This window comes from Phyllostomus hastatus, unplaced genomic scaffold, assembly GCF_019186645.2.
Source record: "Phyllostomus hastatus isolate PE091 unplaced genomic scaffold, TTU_PhHast_1.1 phas_contig_80, whole genome shotgun sequence".
NCBI lineage: Eukaryota > Metazoa > Chordata > Mammalia > Chiroptera > Phyllostomidae > Phyllostomus > Phyllostomus hastatus.
The window spans coordinates 1,787,550-1,815,511 of record NW_025333960.1 but is presented as its reverse complement, the minus strand read 5'-3'; the positions used below and the strand labels follow the sequence as shown (position 1 = coordinate 1,815,511).

Sequence of the window (27,962 nt, the reverse complement as noted above, 5' to 3'; positions counted from 1 at the left end):
TGCTTTCTCTTCCTGAGTTCATGTGGGATTTCATGAGGGAGGAGGCCACTGTGTTAAAGGCACCATGCAGAGTAAAAATTATCAAGAAGATTCAAAGGTATTCTTCAAAATGATAACCATTAAAAGTAATCATAAATAGATATCAAACAACCTTGAGACCATACTTTGTGGAGCTCACTAGTACCATGTGTGGGGGGCAATTTCAGGTGTTTTTTTCCCCATAACAAATGTACCCAGCCTCTGTAGCTTCAGATAGGCTTTTCCTGTGGTAATAGATATACCACAGAAAGGCCTCTGGCATTCACAGGATCATTTGAGTTAAATCCAAGGTCTCGATTCATTGTTATAAATCTCAATCTGTTGACATTGTTCCTTGCTTAATACCTCTCAGGAGAAAATTACGACCCCTTAGACATCTTCACCAGTCCCAACTCATTTCCTATTATGGTGCCAGGGGCTGAGTTGTATCCCCCCAAATTCATATGCTGACATCCAAACCCTCAGTACCTCAGATGTGTCTGTATTTGGAGATAGGACCTTTAAAGAAGTAATTAAGATAAATTGAGGTCATGTGGATGGGCCTCACATGAGGTTGTCTCACATGATGTCCACCCACATGCTTACAAGAGGAGATTGGGACACAGGCACACACAAGAGGGAGGACCATGGGAGGACACAGGGAGAAAAGAGGACACACCAAGGAGAGAGGTCTTAATAGGAAACCAAACATGCTGACACCATAATCTTGAAACCCCAGCCTCCAGGACTGTGAGACAATACATTTCCGTGTTAAAGCTACCCAGTCTGTGGTATTTGTTATGGCAGCCTGAGCTGCTGACTACTGAGCATGGCACCAATCCCTGATAAGTGGTGTGTAGTTCCCTCCACACATCTCACTGCTATAGGACTCTGTTCTTTTGCACAGAGAAATGTAATTCTCTTTGCTTTAATGTCACCCTGTTCTGCCCACCTCACAAACTTCTACTCAGTTATCAAAACTCCCTGTATAGGTCACCTCCTCCTCATACCTGGCCTCACCCTCTGCCTTTACACAAAAAGTTGCTTCCTCATCTGTGTCTACAGCCCTAAATATACTTTGCAACCTGTGTGTGAAAATTTGTTGAGATGCTTGTGAGCTTGTGCAGAATGTGAGCCCTGACACAGGGGTCACAACCATTTTCTAACTGAACAGGACCAAAGCAAAGTTTTCACAGAGCCTCCTGCTAAAATAACTTGAGAATGTATAAATTCAGACCAAGTCCACTTTAAAGGAAAACTGCATGATGACCTCCTCTGTTCCTTTATCTCTAGCCTACTTCATTTCAAATTCCATTCATCTTTTATTCAACTAGAAGTTTCCTGAGCACTTGCCATGTTCAGGGAGGAAGGGTTTAACAGTTACCAGTAGACAAGACCAAAGAAGAGACCCCTTCCTGCCCTAACTCCAAACATTTGTTTTGTTTTGTCATTTCAGTGGAATCAGACAAGAAATATAGAAAATGCAGAACAGGTGTGCTGGTTGGTGGTCTGGAAAAAACAGAGCAAGGGAGTGAGTAGGGAGTGCAGGTGTACATGTGCATGTGTGTGTACATGGAGGATACAGTTTCAGAGAAGGCCTTATGAGGTGATGTTTCCATAAAGATGAGGAGGAGGTGACAGATTTCTGGAGAGTAGCAAGTGTGGAGGCTCTGATGGGGGCTGGGTAGGTGGGGAGCAGAGAGAAAGAAGCCAGGGAATAGGGAGGGGCAGGGCTAGATCAAGAAGGAGGAAAGAGTGGCCCTCCCAGAAAGACATTCCCTGGGGGAAGAGACTTCTAAGGCAAGGGTGGGGCCAGGGCTCAGGCTTTCTGCTGAAAAGACACCACTTGTATAGTTTGCTTCCTGGTGAAATTCAGGGCCTCTTTTGGGTTTGCTGTAGAAAAGGCACCTGAATGACGAGGAGGCCACATGTTGTGGTCTGGACACTGGTGGTCAAGAGCTCCTATTCTGCATCCAACCTGCTGGGCTGCCTTGAGAAAGACAGGGCCTTTGCTTCTTCATCTGTGCAGTTAAGGAGACAGTCTCCAAATTTGCTCCCATCATGCTTCAAAATGCTGCACTTCCACTTTCCATTTTCATAAGCAACTTACAAAAAAACACAAGGAAGTACAAAAATAAGAGAACACACCATGATGAAGGAAATGGAGAATGCCTGAAACAGCAGGTGCAGTCTAGACCCCAAGGGACATGGAGGGAATGTCTATTATGTTGTCAAAACCACTGGTCTCAGTCATTTGCACACACCACACACACCACACATACACATATATCTATACACATACTCACTCCCAAATATATACCACATACACCTATGCAAAAACATATGTTCACACATATGTACATGCACACACACATAACACACATACACATGAACACACACCACATGTATACACACAACACACAATGCATACATACACCCACACCCACAAAAATATACACTCATATGCACACACATACAGCTGAAAGGATATACCACAAAACAGGGTACTGACCATCTCTGAGCAATCAATTAGGGTTATTTAAATTATTTTGTCCTTTTTTATATTTTTCAAAATTTCTACAGTAAATTGGTATTTTGTCATTAGGGGAAAAATAAGGTTGTATTTTAAAATATCACATTTGAAGATGCAAGAAAAACAAAAAAAATCACATTTGAACATATGTACAGATGGAGGCCTGTGAAACATCATAGAGCATGAAACAAAATTCCCCACCTCTGCAATTAGCCTACAATCATATCTGCTCTTGAGAAATGATTGTAATTGGAATTAATGCATTCATGTTTTTTGCTGACAATGAGGGACTTGGCTAGGTTTTGAGGACATAAAAATGTAAAAGCTGAGTGGGGCAGGGGAAGGAAATAATGACAGTTGATCTGAAGAGCCCTTTAATAGAGTAATTGAGGCAGGAGACAGCATAGGAAGAACTCTGAGACTGCAATACTGTCCCTGGCCAGCATTTAGCATCCTGGTTGCCACGCAACACCTTTTACCATTTAGGTAGAATAATTAGTAAACCAAGGTAGGAAGAAGGAAGGAGACATGTCTCACATGCTAACTCAGTAGTCCTAAGCCTGGTCTGATAACATTGCCAGGTATTCCAACATCACAGGAAACACTATGTTAGTAGGAAAGAAGGGAAGTCCTTGAAATTCTATGTAGCATTTCCACTGTCTGGGAAAGAAAGCCTTAAAACTGTGCTTTCATCCCAAGGCCTGAATGTGGGAGAGGGTCCCCGGTGCCCAAAGAAAGAGCCCATAAAACAATTTTGGTTAATTGCCTACCTCTGGTCACTATCTGTTTTATGAGGGAGTCCCTGATACTTACAGAAAGAACCCATAAATAACTTTGGAAAGTACCCCAATTTCAATTACCTGCCTCCTGTCATGTATTTGTTTTACAACAAGATGAACAAATGGGGTCTGGAGCAAGATAAGGATTTGGGCTAACAGACCCCCACACATCCCTAAGTTTGGATAGTCACATTCCCCAGGAAAGCTGGAGCCACATTTACCCATTAATCAATATGTGACTTTTTCCCCTCCTATCCCACCAACTATATAAGTCCTGAGAACCAAGGACTCAAGCTCACTCTCTGTCAGGGGCTCTTGGCTCTTGGGCCACAGGGCCTCAGGCTGCCCAGGGGCTTGCCACCACTGAGCGCTGGTCTTCAGCTGCTCTTACTTTTTCCTCCCTGCTTTGCCCTGAAACTTTGCCTTCCATCCCCTACTCTACCCAGTCCTGTTCTCTTCCATGGAAGCAGGCCAATAATAAACTGATTACCTACTAGTAGATTTGCTGATATGTAATTCTTTACATGCATCAGCAAGAAGAACCAGGTCTCTCCCATCAACATAATGAGGCTTCTGCTGTCCTGCATCAGAGCCACAAGACAATTCCCTTAACCACTACTGAGATATCTTAGGATGGAAAAAAATAATTCTCCAAAAGAGCTCCAGGAAACACTTTTCATTCTATTCTGCCAATCTTTGCCTTCTTGGAAACACACCTGGGCACTTATCTTGGTCTCCTGGTAGGCTGACTGCAAAAATGGTGGCAATTCTTCCCCCTCTGCAAAATGCTTCTGAAGCTCCTCCTAGCCAGGACTGAATGGGGGTTCAGAGTTGTTTTAATTGATGCAGTGTAGCAAAGCTGATGTTTCACTAGGTCTGAGCCCAGGTTCAATGGGTCTTGCAGCTTCTGGAAACTCTGCTAACATGCTGAATGGTGGAGACCAGCCTAGGCACCTCCACACCTCTTGTCCCAGCCAATAGCCAGACAATCTTCAGACCACAGGGGCCTTGCGGACCTGCAGCTGAGCTCAGACTAAATTCATTGACTCACAGGATCATGAGCTAGATAAATGGTTGCCTTAAGCCTCTCAGTTTTGGGTGGTTTGTTATATAACAATGGCTAACTGATTAACTGGGTACTGTTGAGGCAGGAGACAGGTAGGAAGAACTCTGAGACTGCAATGCTGTTACTGACCAGCATCTAGCATCCTGGTTGCCACACAAAAGAAGATCGGTTTTCGGTGCCCGAAAAAGAAGCTGATAAAACAACTTTGGTTAATTGTCTACCTCTGGTCACTATCTGTTTTATGAGGGAGTCCCTAATGGTTACAGAAAGAGCCCATTAATAACTTTGGGTAACCGCCCCAATTTTAATTAACTGTCTCTTGTTACGTATTTGTTTTACAATAGGATGAACAAATGAAGTCTGGAGCAAGATAAGGATTTGGGCTAACAGACCCCCACACATACCTAAGTTTGGGTAGTCATATTCCCCCAGGAAAGCTGGCACCACATTTACCCATTAATCAATATGTAACTTTTTTTCTCCTATCCCACCAACTATGTACGTCCTCAGAACTAAGGACTATTTCTCTCTTGGGGACTCGGGCATTCTTGGAAGTCTTGACTCCCGGGGCCACTGGGCCTCTGACCACTCTACTTCAGGCTACCTGGGGGCTTGTCACCCTGGTCTTCAGCCGCTCTTACTTTTGCTGCCCTGCTTTGCCCTGAAACTTTGCCTTTTACCCCCACTGCCCACTCTACCTAGTCCCATTCTTTTCCATGGGAACGGGTTACTAATAAACTGAGTACACACTAATAGATTTGCTGATCTGTAATTCTTTACATGTGTCAGCAAGAAGAACAAGGTTTCTCCATCAACAATGTCACAATGTCCCCAGGCATGAAAACTTTGGCTCAATTTTAACTGGCTTTCAGAGAATTTTGTTCTAGACCATAAAGCTCTGGCAGAGAAAACTCTTTTCCTGTGATGACATCTGGGATTTCCCTGTCCACAGTGGGGTCCTTTAGAGTTTAATCACTGTGACAGTTGAGGAGCCACAAACAACTTGGTCAACAAGCATTTTGTTCATTGATTTACTTATTTTACATTACAAAATACATTAATACAGTCTCATTATTCCCTCAGATTTGCCAAGTCTATCACTTTGGTGTGCATTCTTCTAGACCTTCTTCTACACACACTCATATGTCTTTACTTCTGTATAATTTTGTGTTATGGTCTTCTTTTTCCTTTCATAAACAGTACTGTACTCTCTCTTTTCCCTTGACAATATGTCTTAAAAAACTTCCCATAGCCCAAATCATGGCTATTTCTCCTTCTGTATAACCAGCAAGTTGTGAGTGTGACTGAGCTATCAAACAGCTCTTCTGTTGTGGGCATGCAGGTTGTTTTACTGGAATAAGGTGTATGCATGCCAGGTCCCTCTGGGGTATAAACAGAAATGTGGAATCACTGGTCAAGTGAGCATTTTTAAAGGGACAATCATAGCAGAGGGAGACTTTCCAAAATCCACAGACCAATGAATTAACAATTCCTGCAAAACCAGCTGAACTGAGCCTCCCTTTGTAATAGGGTGCAGCCAGGGTGGGTGCCCAAATAAGGATTTATAATGGGGTCCAGAACTCAGGGTGTCCAGGAAATATTAAAAATACAGGATGCTCTCCTCCACCACAAGTCTAAACAGGCGGATGGGACACATGGAGCAGGACCATTGAGAGTTGTTCTGCATAGCAACAATTTTGCAAATACCCTCAGGCACGGTCATTTAACATATCTATAACTTTTAACTGGTTTCATGTATATGTTAAATAGTTGTGGCCTTGCTTTGAGCCAGGGAGATGGGAGTTACTTCAACAACTCCCCCTTGTTACATTATCTGTGTGAGAGCTTGGAGATGATTGGCTCCATATCATGGGGCCATGCCTGCCCAGAGTTACTATGGCAGCCCAGAAAAGCTGGAAAAAATATGGGAATGCTGGCAGGTGTAGCTGATTGTGGGAGGAGTTGGAAATGGGGCTGCAGAGGAGGATTGGCGCTGGGATTTAAAACCCAGGTGGGCAGCCATGCTAGAAGGGATTGTGTGGCTTTAGCAAGAGAAAGAGGGGGAACCATGCAGCTTTGGAGAAAGGGAGAAAATGTGCCACATGATTTTGGATTAACTGGAGATCATGGCGGTGACACAGCTGATGGTGTTGGGAACCAAGGGTGGCCGGCCAGGCAAGTGCAGATTACTGGGAAGAACCAGTGGCTACCTGAGCCACAGACTTCCATTTCTTTTCCTGAGATATGGTACCCCTGACTGGGCAAAGGGGGGAGGGAAGGACTGTGTATGTTTGTGGGTGTTTTAAGGGACTTGGGGATCTTAAGACATTAAGTCATTACTCTTATGTCTGTATAAATAATTCCTTTCCTTTTTCACCAATCTCTGACACTGAGAGCTACAACTCCCTGGCAGCAGGCAAGGCGAACCTAGTACAGGGGACCCCAGGAGAATGGGGCGGAGGGGTGTCTGTTCAGTAATAGTATATTGTTCCCCCCCCTCCACATGTCTGTTCTGTAACATTCCTGGTTCTCTGTAATACTTCCTGGTTCTCTTACCTCCCTCCTCTCTCGGGCCCTCCTCTTTCTTCTTCTCTCACAGCCTTAGGTATGCACTGCACAGGACTCATCAGATAGAGTGTATTTTTCCTCCCTTAATCTCAAAGGCATGTTCACTGAATCATTATATTTTCTAAGAGGGGAAAAAAACTGCCCCTTATTTAATTGCCGCTGTGCCCTTGATTGATTTTTTTTTTCTGAGTTTTGGTCTTCCATGGGGGAAAAAAATAGAAAGATTTTTGTTACATTATAAAATAAACACCAGTTTCTTAGGGGAAGAAGACTCTAAAAGGAACCACCACAAAAATGGGAGACAATGTTAACAGGAATAAATACAAAAAATCCAAAAAGAAGAAAAGAAGTAATAGAATAGTCAAGAAGCATCGAGCATGCTCATCCTGTGGGTCAGGAACCTGTCCCACACCAGAAGCCCACAATGTTGAAGATACTGTATCCTTTGCCTAGTGATTCTGAGAACCCAAAGACATTCTCTGTGGTTAGGTGTGAGGCTGTTTGCCCCTTACAAAATGGCCAAGAGCCAAGTTTTCATGGCTCTTTGTTCCCATAGCCATTTTTCATCAATTTTCCTGGTATTTGCTGAGAACAGAACATGGGGAAGCTGCTGAGCTGGGAGCAGGCCCAGCACTGCTTTACTCAATCACCATCAGATATTCCTGGGCCTGATTCTGATTCTGCCATTGGGGAGCAATGTGTAATTCTGTAACCTCAATGACCTTCACTTTTCTTGTTAAAAATGGTGGCAATAACAAGGGCAGTATGGAGTCCATGGGGTAGAAAAGCCTCTGCAAGTAAGATGAGACTCAACCATCCAATGACCTGATCAAGGCCACATGGCTACAAGATGGCAAAGGCTCCTGGTCCAGGGGGATATGCGGATCTCACTGTCCCAGGCAGGGCCCCCAATACCCTTTCCTTGACATTCTTTTCTTCCCTGCTGCATCTCTGCCTCTGACTTGGCATGCTAAGTGAACTGGCTTGGACTAGCCAGGGCTGGCTGGTACCGTACAAACCCTGTCTTTCCTAGGATGGCACTTCCTACCACCAGCCACATCACAGCCTTTGGGGATCTGGGCACTGGCACTCAGCTATTTTCCTTATTTGTGTGAGCCCCACTTCCCACAGGCCACACACTCAGGCCTACCCAGGCCTTGGTTTCATACTGCTCTAAGCTTCCCGCTAGTATTTCCTTCTATGAGCTCAGTCCACAGCCTATGAGAGGCCCCCATTGTGACCTCTGATCCCTGTGACTTGCCAGGCTAGGATGCCCACAATCTTACCAAGTTTACTCTGAGGTCCTCACATCCCCTTGAAAGAAGGAGATGCATAGACTAAGGAAGAAAATATCTCCCTTTTAGGGAAGCAGTCTTGCTGTCATCCTCATAATGATAAGGGGCAAAATAAGAAAGAAAACTTTACATGTATATAAAGTTTATATATATGTATATAAACTATACATATAAACTATATATATAAACCATATATGTTAAGTTTATATATATCTTTATACCAATATATTCCAAGATTACGAGAAAAACTTAATTTCTACTTCAGTTTCCTCAACTATAAGATGAGAATTCCTAAATCTTTTGCTACTGGCTATTGGGAGATTTATAATATTGTACAACCATCTAGTGTCTCAAACTTTTTACATATACTAACTGAATTAATTCTCACAACAGCCCTTCTAGGTATACAGCATTATTGATCCCTATTCTACTGAGGTAGAAATTGAGGCACAGAGGGGTGACATGACCAGCAGAGCTGAAATCCACAGCTGGTCGGCTTTGCTCTGACCACCTCAGGCCATTAGTTCTAGTAGATGCTTAGCAGGTTCCCCTATAGATCAGGGGAGCAAGGGTCCTGGAACTCTAGCCTAAGAGGTGGGAGGCTGGGCTGTATCCTGTGAGGGCTGGAGTACAGGCCAGCCTTGGCTTAGGATGCAGGGAAGGCATATGATTTGTCCCCCAGCTTGTCCTCCAGAGGCTCCCAGCCGGCCTCCCTGTACTCCTTCCCACTCAGCAGCTGAGGAAATCAACCATGGGGAGAAAAGGGAGAATGTCAAAATGAAAGGCTTCTTTTTGGGCGGGGGACAGTAGGAATCTTGTAAAATGTAATTTTAAACATGTATGCTCATGTTCACATATCCCACACTATTTAGATGGTAACATTTCCTCAATTGTTTGTGCATTCTGTTTTAAAAATTCACATTGAGCCTAAGTGAGGGGATTATAAAGGAGAAACACAACATTTTTGTTTGTTTTTATTCATGTTTTTGGCATCCTCAGACCTTTGGGCAGTGGCACCAGTTTGAGTTGTTACCCAGCTGTGTAGTTGGGGAGGAAATGTGCTAAAGAAAGTGTTGTCAGCAGCAGGGAGCTCTCTCAGCCTGCAAAACCCTATCTGCTTGGGAAGGCATCCCACATGTTGCTCAACCTCAGAGAAAAGCAAAAGACAAATCTTAACTCAAACAATTCCACTTCTCATGAGCCACTATTACCTGGAACAAGGAAAAGCCAAAGTTAAAACTCTGTTCCTTGTGAAAGCAGGGAAGGGTGCTTTGCCAACCTTGCAGCATCCAACCTCAAGTTCTCCCCTTGGTCCAAGATGGCTACTGGACTTCCAGCCATTGCATCACAATTATATTTCAGATATCAGAAATGATGTGTAAAGACTTTCTGGAAGGTCCATCTATCAACTTCTTATATTTTAATAACTAGAACTTAATCACATGGTCACACCTGATTATTGGGGAACATGGAAGATAGAGTGCTTTGGGTACATTGCCAATCTGGATAAAATCAGGTTTGAGTTACTAAAAAAGGAAAGAATGAATACTGGGTAAGCAAATAGCAGTCACTACCAGTTATTATTTATGGAAAATGACTCTGGTTTTCCATTAACAGTAGTGATAGAAAATGTTTTTATTTAAAATCCTCACCCAAGGATATGTTTATTGATTTTAGAGAGGAAAGAAGTGGGTGGGGGAGAGAGATGAAAGAGGAACATCAGTTGGTTGTCTCCCATACAAGCCCTAACCATGGATCAAACCTGCAACCTAGGTATGTTCCCTGATTGGAAATCCAACCCACAACCTTTTGGTATACAGGATGATGATCCAACTAACTGAGCCACCCAGTCAGGGCTAGACAGTGTCTTTAATAACTATATTGACATAAGAAAAAAAGTGAGTCTTTGTAATAAAAAATATATTAAGTACAGGTGGTATGTGTTCAGGCCAAAATTGTAAAGGTGGTGTCCTGGGACTTGCTGGGGCCCATAGTAGGTCCAATCACTGTGGGTTCAGAGTAGCAGTGACACATGTCCATTCAAGTTCACAGTGCTGGCTGCACTGAGTCCAGGTGCTAGCTAGGGAGCTGTCCTGATCATGAACTTCACTAATGTGCCCCTAATCAGTATGCATTCAGAGTCAGGCTTGTCTTCTCTGTGCATTTCTCACTGAGATATCTTGGCATTCCGTGTCACTCTTGTGTGAAGATTTTTGGGGACTTCATTAAGCAGTTTTATTGTACAATTACTGATTGATTCAGTCAGGGAAGTAACAATCTACTAATATTTATTGATTTCTTAAGTATTTGTTAGAAATAGTCCTAGCTATATCCCAATGCCTCTATATAAAACACTCACATACACACATAATACAACACACACACATAACCCCCCCTACACACACACATAAGTTAGTGAAACTAAGAAAGCTGTGACAGTGTTGTAAAGTTGGGTGGACCTGCTTATAATGAGAGAGCACTCCTTGACTACAATCAGGGTATATCTGAATCAACTCAAGCTTACCCTGTCTTAGCTGCATTTAGCCATGTGTCCTTGACACCTTGCAAATGGAGGGCTGACTAATTGCATTCTGATGTCTTAGGAAAAGAATGTTTACATTTGGTTACATTTGTTGAGTGCCTGCCATATGTACAGATGCCATTACCCCAGTACATCTGTTCCACAGTTGTGAGGTGTCTTTATTTCTATTTTACAGATGAAAAATTGAGGTTCATTAGGCCCCACATTGTTCCTGTCACCTCTGTCTCATCTACCACTCCCTCCTCTCTCACTGTACCCCACCTCCTGACTGTTTCTCTCATGAGTGAGACATTCGTCTGCTCTAGGACTTTTGCATAGCTGTTCCCTCTTCCCCCAAATACTGCATGGCTACCCCTCACCTCCTCTAGGTCTTCGCTCAACTGCCACTTTCTCAGTGAGGCCAACCTACTTAGAATGGCAACCTGCCCCCACTCACCTATCCCTTCTCTGTTTTATTTTTCTCTGTGACACTTATCTTTGAGTTACACACTCCAAAGTCACTCATTTCTGACAGTACAGGGTCTGACAATTACAGGGATTTTTGTCTGTCTCATTCACAGCTATATTGCCTGTGCTTAGACCAGGCCTGACCCATGGCAAGTATTCAATAAATCATAGAACAAGCAAATAAACAAATGAATGAGTGAGGCTTAAAGATGTGATGGAACTTGCAACATATCAATAGCAAGATGTTTTCTGAGCATTCTGGGGCTCCAATCTGCTAGGCCCCTTACATGGCCCATGCTGCCTTGTATAATTAAACCCACAGTGACACTTCTCTCTTCCTTTGTACTCCCTTTGTCTTTAACTCTGAAAGACAAAGTGTCAGTCTCTTTTTGTAACAATTCTATTATGTGAAGCAAGGAGAATTGGGGAAGTCACTAACAATTTATTTTTCTTTCTCTTTAAAAAGGCCTTTAAAATTCAGATATATTTTATGAAAAAAACAGTACATTTATCATGCCAATGACAAGCTATTGTTAAAGGGGAAATATCATTCCTGAAAATGTGCAGGAGTGTACTAACTATAAGTTGCAAATGTTGTACTTACAGGTGAGGACAATCTAGGGGGTTCCTGACAACTAGTTCAAACAGTTCCCCTATATGTGACTACAGTAGCTAAAACACATGGGGTCAGACAGGTCTTAAACCTGTGGCTCTGCCACCTGGTGTTTGGCCAATATCTTGAACCTCTCTGGACCTGTCTTCACCCCTCACATGGCCCCTGTAACACACACGAATGTTGACAAAGTAGGTGTTCAGTGAAGGTCAGGTTCATCTTCTTTCTGGGTCATGTGCACAAGGTGGACGTCTGTGTTTACCTGTGGTCATTTAGAAATCTTAGCCATGGGTGTGTTCTCATATTTCCTCACACCTTCTCCTGTTGAAGAGGCTTTAGAAATTGTGCCACTTTATCAAGATGCATGCAGCCCAGGGAGACCGATAACTTCAGGGGTTCTTGGTTTGTGGGTCAGCTGGGAGGGAGGAAGGGCCTGACCTACCTCAGATCAGCCCAGTGCCTCCTCCCTCATTCTCCCCAGTAGCTTTGAAATCTGCCCCTTGGCCTTTAGATTAAGTACTCTCTGCATGATTACTCTCCTTCAGTAAAAGAAAGTTTCCACTAAATGAACTTTCTGAGAGATTTTATGATTGGGTGACATTGGTACAATAAGCAGGGAAAGAAATAACTGCTATTATGGTGACTAAATGATCCAGCACTTCTCCACAACTCTGGGGAAAGAGACAGCTGGCCCCTGCTTCTCATACTCAAGTCTTTGCTGGCAGGTCCTGACTCAGTGGGCTTGGTTTTCTGGTAGAGAAGGCTGGTTGGTGTGAGTACAGCCTTTCAAACAAAAGCAGAGCAGAGCAGAGGGAAGGGAAAGAATTATATGAGCCCCCAAGCCTACATTTATTGCATGCTAAGTTTACTGGGTTCTATGGTTTAAATTTTCTAGGGAAAGCCTCAGGCCCATCAGACAGATGGGCAAACTTAGGCTCAGGGGGTAGTCCTGGCCACACAGCTAGAAAAAGTGGAGCAGGGCCTGAGCCCAAGTCCCTCTGTCTCTACCCAGCAGAGTCACATAAGAGAATATCCTGGGCTGAGCTTGAGCTGAAAATAGGGATCTGACCCCTATAAGGCTCATGGGGTTCAGTTAGCATGGGGTGCAGGGCATGTCTCTGTCAGTGGGGAAGCTGGGGAATTAATAGGGTGAAGGACCATGTTCCCACTCCTGGAATCAACCCTGGCACTGTGTCTGTCCCTTGGCTGGGCTTGGGTGCCACCTTTGGGAGTCAGAGCCTCTCTGGGCAGAGCCTTGGCAGAAGACCACTCCTGAGAAGGTGTGGTTTGGAGCTGGCATGCACACCCAACAGACAGCATGTCCCAAGCAGTTCCTGGAGTTGCTTTGGCACTTCTGTCAGATGATACAGAAACCTAGGACCACTTCTCTGGGGACTGCACTCCAAGCCAGCTGCTCAGAGGCACACATTGAGAGTGGCATTGCTGGTCAGATGGAACCTACAGCACCCTATCTCAAAGCAATTTTCCAAAAATTAAAATGCTAGTGAGGTGAGTGTTGGAATTTGAATAGAGCTTTGCCATCTTGATGGCTGTGTAGCCTCAGGGAAGTCACTCTGCATCTCTGAGCTTATTTCCTCAATGGGCACACCTCTTGCCTCATCACATTGCTGCAAGGATTACAAGGGGTGATACATGGGAATAATCCCTAGCACAGAAATGATGGATTTTTCCAGGTGGGAAAGTATTATTTGACTTTCTTCAATAGGGCCCTCCTCTAGACCAAATTTATACACACATAAGCATGATTCAAGAGTCTGAAGTGGGGAAAATCCAGGGAAATCAGTGTCTTTAATCAAATACTTTAGAATTCATCAGACATCCATTGAGCAGCTACAATGTCTAGGTACCAGGCAGGATGCAGAGATCAGTAAGCTTTGGGTACTATTCTGAGGGTTCTTATAGTCAAGGCATGTTTTGTGGCTGACTGTGCCGTGGGAGAGATCAGTGTGGGAGGGAGTTCTTAGGGAGGCTGATGACCAGACTGCCCTGTTTTCTGGAGCTCACTATGCACACTGGCTTCTTCCATGGTGCTATCCTGTTAGAGCCACTATGCTGGGTTTGCTGGCTTGGTTCAGGATGGGCGTGAGCTGCTGCAAGGGAGGAGGTGTTTCTCCAGGGCTCCTCTTTCGTCTCCAGCAGGCATTGTCACCTGCTGTCCAACCTCTGCTTACGGGATCAGGGCAGGACCTCACAGTACTCCAGAGGAGGCTACTTCGGCAGCCACACCCACGTGGGAGGGCCTGGAGCAGACTGCACACAGAGTTCATACCCCATTCCAAGTGCTTTCTGCATGTACCCATGTGTTACAATAAATTGCTCACTGTAACAGTCCACGATGGAGGTATTGTCAGTCTCATTTTTTTGCAGATGAGGAAGTAGAGGCCCAGAGAAGTGCAGCACAATGACCACTCAGACTGCCTCAGTCCCTGCATGTCTAGCCCACTTATTTCACTGACTTGGCATCAGGCAGCCCAGCTTGGACTTAACCAGCCTTCGAACACAGAGCTCTTCATTCTTGATTGTTTAGGAAAACACTAGATACATGTAGCATCCCAGGGCTTTGCCAACAAGAGCTTTCTCTGCTTGGGTATTGGTTCCTAGGGTGGCCTTTTAATTTTTCCTTTTACCAGTAATACATGAGAAATCAAGGCACTAGGAAAGCAGTTTCATAGGACTGCGAGTAGGAATTCTGATACTGGAGTATCAGAATTGGCCCTCCACTCCTGGCTGCTGTCATCTGTGAAACAGAGGCAACAGTCGCTCTACCTGCCTTGGAAGTGGCTTGGAAAAATGAAATTAATAAAGGATATGGCAACACTCTGGAAGGGTGAGTGTCATGCAAGTGTAGCTGGTGGTTTATGATTGCCAAGTGGTATGTGCATTTTAAAATTGTCACCAGAGGTTTATGAAGCAGCTTGTTTGCCATAAAGAGGTTCCTTTTTCCAGTTTGGGGAGGGCCCCTTTGGCCTACTGCCCACTCCCACATTCTCCTGCTGCCCTGGCAGTTTGTAGCATCACAGTCACTTATTTTTAGTTCTCTGTGGGTCAGATATTTCCTGGCCACATGCTATTTCAGCTCTGACTTCAAAAAGGCTCCAGCTCTCAAACAGAGGATGCTCCTCCTTCAAGCAGCCTCTCCCCACTGCAAACCTAAGCATTCCATGTGGGCCCCACAGAGTCATATAGCCTCTCCAAGGGACGTGTTTAAATGCATCCAGCTTGGCTCTACCAGTTTAAAAACTGGAGTAGCTCCTTTTCCTGGTCTATCTACAGAGTTATTTTATTTTGTGTGCTTTATTTTTTTTAAATCCTTACCCAATGATTTTTTAAAATTATTCATTTGAAAGAGAGAAAGAGAAACATTGATGTGAGAGAGAAACATTGGTTGGTTGCCTCCCAACTGGGAACTGAACCAGCAACCTTTTGATGTATGGGATGACACTCCAACCAACTAAGCCACCTGGCCAGGGACAGAGTTATTTTAAATGTTAATTTACCAAAGGGCAGCAGCAATTTCCAAGTCTGGGAGCCACATATGTAGGCAGTCTTGGGAGGCTGGAATCCTGGATCAAATCTGCCGTGCTAGGTGGAATCTAGAATGTAGCACCTGCCCCCATACTCTAGAGTGAGAAGACAGGCCTTCCTTGTAGGTTCACTGTGGCTTCCTGCTTGTGGGTGACTAATATTTGATATTAATTATGCTCATATCTTAGCTTCAATTAGAAGTATATATATTAGAATAGGCACCATATGCTGACATGTTTTTTGGGCCAGGTCCTGTATTAAAGGCTGTACAGATGGTAACATCCAGGCATTGTACATTGCCACCTCACAGAGAGGAAACAGAAGTTCCAGGGTCAGGGTCTTGTCATGTCTTGTAGCCAGCCGGTGAATGGAGGAGCTGGGATTTAAACCTAGGCAGGGCAGTTGCTACCAAATCTGCCTCTCACCCTGGGTAGCCATGTTAGGTTATTTTCCTTCCCTTTGTCTCGACATGTGCTGAAAAAGTCTGTGGGTTACTAATTCTGACTGGAGACAGAAGCCTAATCCACCCGACCTGAATGTCTTTAGGAAAATAGTAAATATTTGCAGGCAGAAAATAATAATTCAAGGTAATTGTTACCTAAGCCAGGCGCATACTGTTTAAATTTAGAAGGTGTCTGATGAGTGGCATGGGAGACAGCCTCATGGAATGTAATGCAGGGCACATGTTGGTGCACCCTTAGGTCTGCCTGCAGTCCCAGTGTCCAGGAACCAGTGTGCCCGACAAGAAAAGGCTCCAGAGGGCACATCATTGCCAAAGTGAGTTTGTAAGACACCAGTGAGGACATCTGCTGGAGCACCAACTGAGAGTGTTATAAAATGACCACTAAAAGCACCAATGCTTCTGATACTATGAAGCCACACTGAAACTAACAATGCCTGGCCAGCATCTAATCATTATGTTGATATGACAACTCAAGTTCAAGGCTAGCTCTGATTCAACCAGGCCTACAGTCATACCCAGGACTGTGCCCTCTGCTTCCCAGAGGCCTATTGCAGCCAAGGCTGCTTAATCATGGACCTTGCCAACCCAGGTGGGGACCCCTGTCAAGCCACAAGACCCACCTGGACATGTCCTGCTGCTGACCCAGTCTAGACACTGGCTGATGTCAATTTCTTACTCTGTTTTAAGCTCTGCCACCATGACCCTGCCCTCTGAGGAGTCTCTTAAAACTTCCTTCCTTCCTCCTCCCTACCCCTTCTCTCCCTACTATCACTCCCCTGTCCTGAAACTCAGAGATGAAACCCCTACTGGAGAGGCAAAGACACAGATTGTCCTCAGGCAGTTACCAAGCTTGTTTATTTCACAGTCATTCTGCCTTCCCTCAGTCAGTGACCAGGATCTCAGCTGTGCTACGGATATAGGGGAAAAATAATACCTAGTTCTGATGCTGAAGGAGCTGAGTGTTAAGATGGGGAAGCAAACACACAAACAGATAACTAAAAGTGTGCAGTGGAAGATGCACTATCCTCAAGCAAGTAAAAGTTGTGACAGAAGCATGAGAGATATGAAGGTGAGGAAAAGCTGCCTGAAGTGGGAGTTGGGGTTGCAAGTTTGGCTAGGTGGGCAATGGCAGGTCCCCCTGATGGGGACCTGGGCAGGCCATCAGCTAGCATCAAAGGTGGTCCAGTATCTGCACAAAGCTGTATTTTGAGAGGGAGCTGACACTCCAGGACCTCATGATATCTTCAGCCATTGTCTGCAATATAAAGGGCTTAAAGATGATAATAGGAATCCAGGAGCTGACTGATGGGACAGCAGCTAAAAACCCTGCCTTGGAGCCCTGGTCTGGGCTGTCTGAGAAGCTTCTGGCAGCAGCATGTTGCCCCTCCTCCCCAAATGGTTCAACAGTCATCCCCAAACTCCTGCTCACACCTGGTCACCAAGCCCCAGGATTTGGCCACTCAACCCGAAGGTGTCTTCCCAATGATAGCCATCCTGTATAGTGCAGGGAATCCAGTGTGCTCTTCCTACCACGTGACCCAGCATCCTGCTTCTCCAAAGCCCAGTATAGCAGTCCACTCTTATTCATGGGGGATGCATTCCAAGACTCCCAGTGGATTCCTGAAGCCATGGATAGTACTGAACCCCATATATAACTGTACTATGTTTTTTCCTATACCTACATACCTATAATAAAGTTAAATTTATAAATTAGGCACAGTGAAGTATTAGCATCAATAACCAACAATAAAGTAGAATAATTATAACACTGTAATATACAATTATGTACACTGTAAAAAATTTATATGAATGTGGTCTTTTTCTCCCTCTCTCTGAACATATTATACTGTGCTTACCTTTTCACTTAAAGGAAGCATTTACAGTTTCTCTTTGGCATATACAAATTACCAGCATCACTACTCTTACGCTTTGGGGCCATTATGAAGTAAAATAAGGGTGACTTGAACACAAGCACTGTGATACTGTAGCAATTGATCTGATTATGAGATAGCTACTAAGTGATTAATGGTCAGGGAGTGTATACAATGTGGAGAAACTAAAAAAGGGATGATTCCTGTAGTCAGTGGGATGGTGGGGATGGCAAAAAATTTCATACGGTGCACAATTTAAAACTTATCAATTGTTTGTTTCTGGAATTTTCTATGTAATATTTTCAGACTGCTGGTAATTGAAACCCTGGAAAGTAAAACCACGGATAAGAAGGGACTACTGTACTCTCACCTTTCAAGTATAAGACATGTCCATGGATCATGGTGTCTGGCCCATGACAGGGAAGCTTGGCCTGTGTACTGCCCTTGCCTCTAAGCTTTTACCCAGCTGCTCCTTGGGACTATGATGCCCTTTCTCCCACCCCACTCTGCATGGCATGTCTGAATTACAGTTCAAGTCTCAGCTACAAAGAGTCTTTTCCTCTCACTCCTGAAATGTTCCTCCCTCCTGGCCATCTTGTAGGCACCTCCTGCTTTTCCTGGACTTTGTGGCATTACCCAGCCCTATGCTAATGACCTCCATCTCCAATCCCAGCACAGGCCTCCCAGGTAGCACCCAAGCTTGTTTGTTGAGGTGACTAAACACCACCACCAGGCCAGCTGTCCTCCCCTGGCAGTTCTCCCAGATACAAGAACTGCCTCTGACAAAACATAAGAAGGACTGGAGAACATGCTTTCCTTTAGGTACCTCTGGCCATGCAGCAGACTACCTGGGCTCCAGGAAGTGTCAGGAGGAAGAACGTCTTCGTTATCTTTTCAGGGAGGCAGAGAACAGGGATTCTGGGGCTGCAGAGCTGGAACAGAAGGAACCTAAGCGTGCCTCACCTCATCTGTGTGCCTTTTCTCTGCTTTCTAGTCTGGAAAATGGGCATGAAAACATCTAGACCAGAGATTTTCAACTGGTGTGCCACAAAAAATTTTAAAACATGCTACGCATGACTATTTATTTAATCAAGGATATTGACCTCTTTTTCCTTAGATTGTCAAACAAAAAAAAAATAACAACAGCCAACTCAATAGCAGTCCAGTGTAAATGAATCAAAATTATACCTATTTCTTTGCCAGGTCAGGAAGAAATATATTTTTTGGTGTGCTGCAGAATTTTAGTAATTAGTTTATGTGTGCCATGAGATGAAAAAGGTTGGAAATTTCTGGTCTACACTATAGGTCTGCGTGCAGAATAAATGCGATGAAGGATGGGAAATGCCAGGAGAGTCTTGGCCCACAGTTAGTGCTGTGCTGGTGGGTAAGAAGAGGCATTCCGGGGTGTTCAAGAGTTCTCCTCATCTGTAGTAATAACTGTATCTGCTTCAAGGCTATCATGAGAATCAAACAAAACGATATTGAAAAAGCTTTTGTGTGGACATTCAGGGGTACAATAAATATTAATTAAATAGAAATATCTCCTTATGTGAGAACTCTTATAAATATCCTATGAGATAGGTAATATTACATCCACTTTTCAAATTTGAAAAATACATTAGGTAGTATAAAACTAGAACTAGTGTCAAACTCAGGTGTGTTTCTAAGACTAATAAGTAGTCACTTCATCATAGCCAATATTTATGGAGTATTTATGCTGAGCCAGGCACTTTATGTGGATTATCTTACTTAATCCCCCCACTGGCCTCATGGGCCAGATAGAGACTTTAACTCTTCTCTTGCTGTAGATGAGAAAACTGAGGTTCAGAGAGGCAGGTAACTTGCTTACTGTCACACAGAAAGAAGGTGGTTGAACTGACTCTAACTGGGACTTTCAGATGCCAAGGTCTATGTTTTTCTCTACTTCCAAATATAACCTATGTATACATTATAATTAGGTACCTCTTATCCAAGTTCCTGAACCACAACAAACAGCACCCTCTTTTAAGAAGAATTTCCTTCCTCAGAATTATTCAAGCATTCTTAACACAGCTTCACATATAAATAATTTGACTTTATTTTCTCCTCCATAAAGAACTATATAAACACTTCAGAAATGGCTTATTCAAGAGACAAAAAGTGATGTCTGTCTTCTCACCAGAAAACCTTAAATATTTCCATTTCAGGAGCTATATAAATAATTTTGAAGGAACATATACCCTTTCAAAGTCCTTTAGAAAGATAACCAGATGGCAAATTATCAGGCAACTCCATCACTGAGATGAGAAAAGATGGCACTGGATTTCTGGAAACATCCATTTGGCTTTCAAAGTCCCTACAACTAACTCCTGATACAGGATTCAGACTACAAACTTGCCTGTAAATCATGTGTCTGATTCACATGTGACTCACTCAGCACTCTTGGTGTATCCTCACAGCAATCACTTTCTAAATATTTATAAAAATGACCTCAACAGTGGTGACTACTCCAGACATCATCAGAGGGAAATCCCCAGATGCTGATATAGAAGCTGCTTCTGTGACAGTGACACAAGGCAAGAGTAGCCCCATTGCGGACTGCACTGCTTTAAGATTAACTAAAACAGGAAGTGTGAGCAACATGCGACAGAAAAAATAGAAACTGAGGAAAATGACAAAGAAAGTTCTTGCCTCAAAGATCATGCCAAATGCATAGTGAAGAGAGAAGTGGGTCTGTGTCAGGGGAGTGCAGCATGGATATTTATTGAACACCTATGTGCCCAGCAACTACCACATTTATATAATCCTACCAAGGAGATACTATGACTCAGGTGGGAAAACTGAGGCTCAGTGAGGAGTGGTGATTTGTCCAAGGTCACAAGTATCATGTCCTGTGAAGATTTTTTGGATGATCACTCCCTAAGGGAGACTCAGCCTCTCTCTTTTACCTCCTGCCCACTCCCACCAGGGTATTATAATAAGCTCCTCTACTCACTGTTCTTTTAAAGCTGTCCGTCCACTTCACTGTAGTGGGTTCTTGGAAGCTGTACCTGGGTATCTGTCATTTCCATATCCCTATGCCCAGTGCAACCCCCTCCCCCACCTAGTAGGTTCTCATATAATTTCTGCTGTAGGACATGTTAAATCTACTTATTACAGATGTTACATTTTCAATTTTGACTACATCTACACTGCACCTTATTTAAACTCTACACAAGAAACACCTGTGGTGACCCTGGCTCCCTTCTTCCTGGAATTTGCCCAATAGAATCCAACAGTCTGAGAAGCCAGCCATCTGGGGCTCAGCCATCTAGGTTTCCACAAGCCTTCCAGGGAGAGTGAAACACTTCTTTCTCCCATTTTATCCTACAACCATGATGTAACTTTTATTATTATCTTCATTTTTAGATGAGTAAACTGAGGCTCATGGAAGCCTCTGCTTTATTCAGGAAAGAAGCAATTGACCAAATAAACTCATGTCAGACATTTATGTCCAAGATTGAATGTTGTGCCTAACTATGAATAAAGCAGGAAGGGAGGTGGTGAGGAAGGGAACTGCAGAGACCTCAAAGAGAGAGGAGGCACAACTGAACTCAGCATGCCTGAGGCACTTGCAGAGAGTTCTAACCCGGGGTTAGGTCTTGTGAAGCATCAAAGGGCACTCACTCTACTATTTTAACTCTCATATTTACTAAGATAAGAAAAATTGTTAACATAATTTTGAAACAATAATAACAAAAATATATTATTATAATTGATGGAAGTCTATTTTAGGATAGATCCAGCAAAGTACCTTGACCCAAACATGTCTACCTGCATGGAAAATATACATATATCATCTTTCTCCCCAGAATTTCCTAAATACTGTTCTCTGGACAGGGTAGCCCCCCTCCAAAGTTACTCAGGCATAACTGCCAACCACAAACATTCCCTCAGAACTTCCTCTTCTTACATACCCAAAGATAGTTTTTAAATAAAACAAACTAAAAGAAAACCAATAAAATGCACTTAAGCCATCAAAAAAAATAACCCCAAACAAAAACAAAATAGTCTTCCTTTAACACTTTCCCTCAAAGATTTGCAAATAATTAATTCACTGTTAATCATTTTAGAATGATTCTTCTATACTATTTAAATAAAGAGAGAGCATTCCAGCCCCAGCAAAAGTAATTTTAAGTGGGCCACTGCACAGAATTAGGAGGTTGCTTACTGGGAAGGGTGACCTGGCCAACAGCCTTGTCACCTGGGGCCTAAATGACATGCCAGACTTGCTTGTTTCAGGGATGATGACGCTTCATTGTCCCATCTCCCTCCACCCACATTGCCTCCTTCACCCCTCTCTCTTGGTCGCACTGCTACTCTGGTTGCCGGGAAAGCTTAGGGGTTTCCAGTGAGTCACCAAGAGCAGCTTGTGACTGAGGGACAAGCTAGTGAGAGAGCCCCATTTCTCTCTGTGCTATATTTAGAGTGGCACAGAAAATCCCAGACTCTGTGGTTTCTACCTGTTCAGATGTCTCTGCAGCAACGCCATTTCTGCTGAGCCACGCCTCTTCCTCGCTGGGCCCTGTCCTGGATCCCATTTCCTGATGGTTCCAAAAGACTACTGGTAGCCCTTGCTGTATCCAACAGCTATCCTATCTTTCCTGGCTTAAATTCCTCCATAAGGTCCAAATGTCCAAAAGGAGTTATTACAGAGCCTGGAGCTGTGCCAGAATGGGCTCCCCCTATGTTTCTGTTCGTAAACCTGAGGGTCTAGCTAAACCTTTGTGCCAGCCAGGATTTCTACCTGAACATGACATAAATATGCAATCTGGTGTATCTGTTTTTCTTTCTCTCTCTCTTTCTTTTTCTCTTTCTTTCTTTTTCTTTTTCTTCTCTCTCTCTCTCTCTCTCTCTCTCAAAGGAGGGAGAAAGAGAGGGAGAGAAAGAGCAATGTGTGAGAAATATATTGATCAGTTGTCTCTCACACACCCCCAACCAGGGACCTGGCCCACAACCCAGGCATATGCCCTGACAGGGAACCAAACTGGGGATCTTTTGACTTGCAGGCAAGCTCTCAATCCACTGATCCACACCAGCCAGGGCTGGGTTGTTGTCGTCGTTGTTGTCGTTGTTGTTGTTGTTGTTGTTTGCCCTATGACCTCTTTTGACTGTAATGATAGTTCTTAGCCTTGGATGATTTTAAAAAACCTTGATGCTCCAGCTACACAAAAAATCCCCAAGAAATCAGTCTCTGTGGAGAGAGGGCACTCACACTTCAGTATTTTTAAGACTCCTTAGTATTTTTTAATGGGCAGCAAATATGAGAACCACAGTTCTTGATGATTGGTGACTCTACATTCTTTCTTTGTCTGGCAAGCTCCTACTCACCTGACAAGACCCAGCCACCTTGCCAGCCCTCCAGGCATTGGGATAGCCCTGTGCCTCTGAGATTTAGTATCCCACCTCTGCCTCAGCCTCCATCCACATCACTTTTTAGCTCTACTTGATTGCTACCTCTGCCTCAGCCTTGGCCACCAGACTCAGAGTTCCAATGGCCACTCTGCTAGATCCTCTTCGCAAGGATAAAACTCAATAGTGCCCTGCTAATATGGATATTTTCTTTACTATTGCTATTTGAAACATTTCTGGTCTGATCTATTAATTTGGGTCATAAACTCCTTCCTTCCTTCCCTCCTTCCTTCCTCCCTCCCTCCCTTCCTCCCTCCCTTCCTCCCTCCCTCCCTCCCTTCCTTCCTTCCTCCCTTCCTTCCTTTAATAACCATTGATGATGCCACTATTGTCTGCTCAGTCCTGGGACCCATATAGCAGATTAGAAGGTTGTGGGGGTAAAGAAAGAAGCTAACACATGACACAATAAGACAGTCTTTGCCAGGAGCTTGCTGCCTCTGCCATGAGGAGATAGTTACCACTCAGGATAATACTCTAACAAAACTGAGCACTTAATAAAGGCTGCTTAATTTTTCTGGTGAAGATAGTCACCTACCACGAGGACATCAGTTACTGTGTCCTTGTGTTTCTCCATATATAACACCTAACCCAGGGCTAATTAGGAACTTTAACCACTCCTTACTGATGATGCTAATAATAACATTTGCATCAAAACCTCATGAAAGAACATAGGGATAGATAATACAGAAAACATAAAAAAGAAATGATTGAAGAATGCTCTCTTAAATAATAAACTTGGAGTGTAGTGTGGCAGAGGACAAGATGGATACTAACAATATGCATTCTTTACTTCTCTTTTATTCACAGAACCATGTTTTGTTTGGATCAGCCAATATGCAGTTAACAAATTAGATTTTTTCTGCCTCACTTGCAGTTAGGGGTAGCCATCTTATGCAGTGCTGGCAGTGCTCACAATACTTATTATGTTATAGGCCTATCTTGCCCATTTTGTAGATGAGAAAATGAGGGCTTGCAATGGTTAAACAAGGTCTTCAAGATAGCACAGTCCAGTGGGGACTTAGATCCAGGCATGTTTGTGCTGTCTGGGGTAAAGATTCCAACAATGTGCTGCTGATAACACACAGGAGTACAGGATGACAATGTTTAGTCACAGAAAACTCATTTTAAAGACTGTTAGGCAAAGAAATATGTGTATTGGGACCCTTCTCAGCCAAGGAAAATGTCACAGAAATGATTAAGGAACTGCATACTGACTTAGTCTATGAATATTACATTTTTATGGTTATTGTGGATTTTGTTACATGACAAAGAATCAAAGATTCAGTCTAAGGACATGTATGTGTATAAGTGTATGGATATGCAGGTGTGTGTGCATGCATGTGTGTTTGGGTTTTCTCATGACCAATATGGTCTTTTGAGTCTTACTATTCTCCTGTTTTGAAATTCTTTTGTAAACCTCTTGTGGTTAAAAGAGAGTTTAAATTGCCCTTTTGTTGACTGCACCACATCCATCTGAAGTCCCTTGAAAGAAAACCAGGGCCCATTTTATAAAGAAAGCTCACTATAAATGTAAGAGAGTGTTACTTGGCCTGGGGCAAGTTCTTATATAAACATATTCCCACTTTGGTTTTCCAGTGGAGGTCCCAAGCTCAACAGAAACTGCTGGTCAGACATACTTTTTGTTTACATAACTACATATTTTTTAACTCAGAAACATCCCATGGAGAATATCTTTTCCAGTTTCATTGCAGGAATTGGAAGAGAATAAGTGAGGAAGAAGAAGGATGAAGGTAAGATGTACTATACATCTTTCTTAGACCCCAAAACTGACCAGAATCATGGGCCCTGCTCACTGTGGCCCTGGGGATACTCACCATGATCATGGGCGAACACCAGCAGCTCCAGGCCCACTAGCATCTGAGCCAGCTCATCATAGCGGCCACAGTGCTCCCCAGCTCCATGGGACACAAAGATGAGGGCTCTGCAGGTATGAGAGGGGAGCCAGGTTAGGAAGGTGGCAGATCACCGAGGCTGCAGCTTGAGCAGTCTGAAGTTTCATGACATCAGCAACAAATCAAAGACCAGATAGACTAAATGCATCTGTAAGTGAAAGCAGATTGCTCTTAGAGTGCTGAGCTTCAGGGTTCCGCAGAATGGAGTCCCAATCTTGGCTCTACTGTGAACTCACAGGGACAGAACTCATCCCTGAAGCTTCATTTCTTTACCTGTAAAATAGTAATAACAGTCTCTTCCTCTGGAAAGGGGCAGTGAGAGTTGCAGGTGTTAATTTATACCAACACGCCAGACAGAATGCTGGCACGTGGCAAGCCCTCAATTGGTGCTGGTTTCCTCCCTAGCCAAGCTGCCCAGGTGGACCAGCCCTAAGCCAATTAGGATACTCCATGATCATGCCATAGTGACTGGTTCAGGTATAGGTATGTGACTTGAGCCAAGCTGTCTTGATGTAATCAGAGCTGATCCCAGAGCTTTGGCCTAGATGGTCAGGAGAAGGTATTTTCATTTCCCCACTTATACTAGCCATGGAAGCTATGGGCCTAGAATGGCCCCAGCCTCCTGGCCCAAACTGACCTATGAGTTGACTCAACAGAGGAGAACCATGTAAAGGAGGGCCACCAAGTCCCAAATGTATTTGAGCTCTGAATCCAGCTGGCCCTGAAGCCAGCATTCTCCCTCATCCTGCCTTTTGTTGTTATTGACATCATTGGATTTTCTGTGACTTGCAATGAGAAGAGTCCTGACATATAATTCTTTCTATTTTTGTGTAGAATAACTGTACTTACACATTCACTCTTCTACAGGCTGCTGGCATTTGCCTTATGTGTGTGACTTTTATTATCCTCCCTCTCTCAATTTGGCAAACTCCTCCCCTTGCTTCAAGACTGATCCTTAAGATTCTCCTCTGAAAAAGATTTTACACCCTCTGAGAGGCTGTCTTAAGTCTCTTCTCTGCGCCTCTGCAATCCCTCTGTTACAGGATGGGTGACAGTTGCTTTTTACTTTCCTCTACCACTGGTGGAGGACATGCAGCCTTCTCTCTCATTTTTCTTCAGTGACTAGCATAGTTTTGAGTTATTGGAGGGTACTCTGCAAATGCTGTTTGGATGAATGGGTAAATGACAAAGGTTATGAGGTTTTAAAATAAACAGCTATCAGAGAGGAGAGGGGAGAGAATTTCAGGGGGAAAGGGGAAGGGTTTACAGGAACAAGTATAAAGGACACATAGACAAAACCAAAGGGGGGATGGAAATGGGAGGGAGGTGGGGAGGGCTGGGGGGGGTGGGCTGGGATGGGAGTAAAAGGCAGAAAACTGTACTTGAACAATTAAAATTAAAAATGGCAAAAATTAAAATATAATAAACAGCTATATTTTTAACTAAGATCCGTGCAGAAGAAACCTCAGGAGCTAGAAGCAGAGTTTGGCTGTGGTCTCAGTCACCCAGGAAAACCTTCGATGAGGCATGAGTGCTTTGGGACACAAACCATAGTGTCCATGGCACATAGCTTACCCTGGCTTCTACACTGGATGGTGTCAGCCCAGCAGTGGTGGAATTATGAGAGGGGATTTAGATTCTTAAGTACATAACTTTCAAGACTCATGTTTAGCATAAGACTCATGAGACATTAGAGTCCCTTCAAGCAAGGAGTGACTGTTGTGATACACACCCATTCAATTTCTGCTAATGAGGTAGGGGCAGGGAAGGAGGAGAACAGTAGCTGCCATTTTATTGAGCATTTACTATGTGTCAGTTCCTCTGTTAACTCCATCTACAAGAGTTATAATCCTCAAAATCATGCCATTCTTTATTTCTTTACAGCTGAGAGTGAAAATCAGAGAAGTTAATTGCCCAAGTCACAAAATAAGTTGGTAAAAGGTAGATCAGAGCATGTCAGCACCTGGGTTTCAGGTCTTCAATGGGCTACCAGTAGGATCAGAATACAAGTCATCTTGTCCCTTGCTTTCTCATCACTCCTTCTGGCTACATCTCCAGCTCACCTTCCTGTCCTCATGAGGGGCTTCCAGTCATTTCTTCAGCAGCACCCAGTTCTTTCCACCTCAAGGCCTCCAGCTTTGACATCCCCTTCTCCCTAGAGTGCTCTCTGCCAGATTTCCTGTGGCTATTCCTCATGCCTGGGTCTCAGGAAAAATGTCACCTCAGAAAGGTCTCTCCTCCATCCCACCTGCGGTGATCTCCTTCTCTTGGGCCTTTCTGACCTGCACTGGACCCTCACTGCACATCACAATTTACCATTTGCTTGCTTGATTTTTGGCTCTCTCCTCCACTTTGAAGTCAGCTCAAGAGGCCAGGAAGGCAAAACACCAGAGTAATACTCCAGTCTGTGGTACTGAGCAGGGACCAGAGAATATGTGTTAAGTGAATAAACACTTTTTTCAAAAGCCTGTGTTCTTTCTATAACTTCTCTTTTAGGTTGTGTAGAGGTAGAACAGCACTAATTCAGTTTACCATGCTACACACTTTATCCTTTAAGTGGAATATGAACTACCAGCATTAACCTCATTTTTCTTTGACATCTGTCCTCCCTGCTCTTTACCTAAAGATACAAGAGAAACATTTCACACCCTCTTTATTGTTCCATGTAATGCCTAGCCACCTGATTATACCTGTCCACCTGACACTTCTGGGGTCCACTGATGGGACTCCTCTCAGCTACTGAGGAGCATGGCTGGAACCTACTCATCATCTCTGATCTGCAAAAGTGACTGGACCTCCAGAAAAGGAGGCTTAGACCTTTAAAATTCTTTGGGAATTGTGGAAGCTGCTGTATTAAATTAGTCCATAGTTAATGCAG

At 43.8% G+C, this 27,962-nt stretch overlaps 1 protein-coding gene across 4 annotated transcripts in view; it reads right to left on the bottom strand.

Annotated features, from left to right (window-relative positions):
• The window catches only part of MGLL (monoglyceride lipase), a 154,112-nt gene that overhangs the window by 64,506 nt on the left and 61,644 nt on the right, over positions 1-27,962 (bottom strand). For all 4 annotated transcript variants that reach the window (XM_045850160.1, XM_045850161.1, XM_045850163.1 and 1 more), the window contains exon 3: positions 25,007-25,113. In XM_045850160.1, the coding sequence (XP_045706116.1) occupies positions 25,007-25,113 (107 nt within the window). The remainder of the gene's footprint in view (positions 1-25,006; positions 25,114-27,962) is intronic.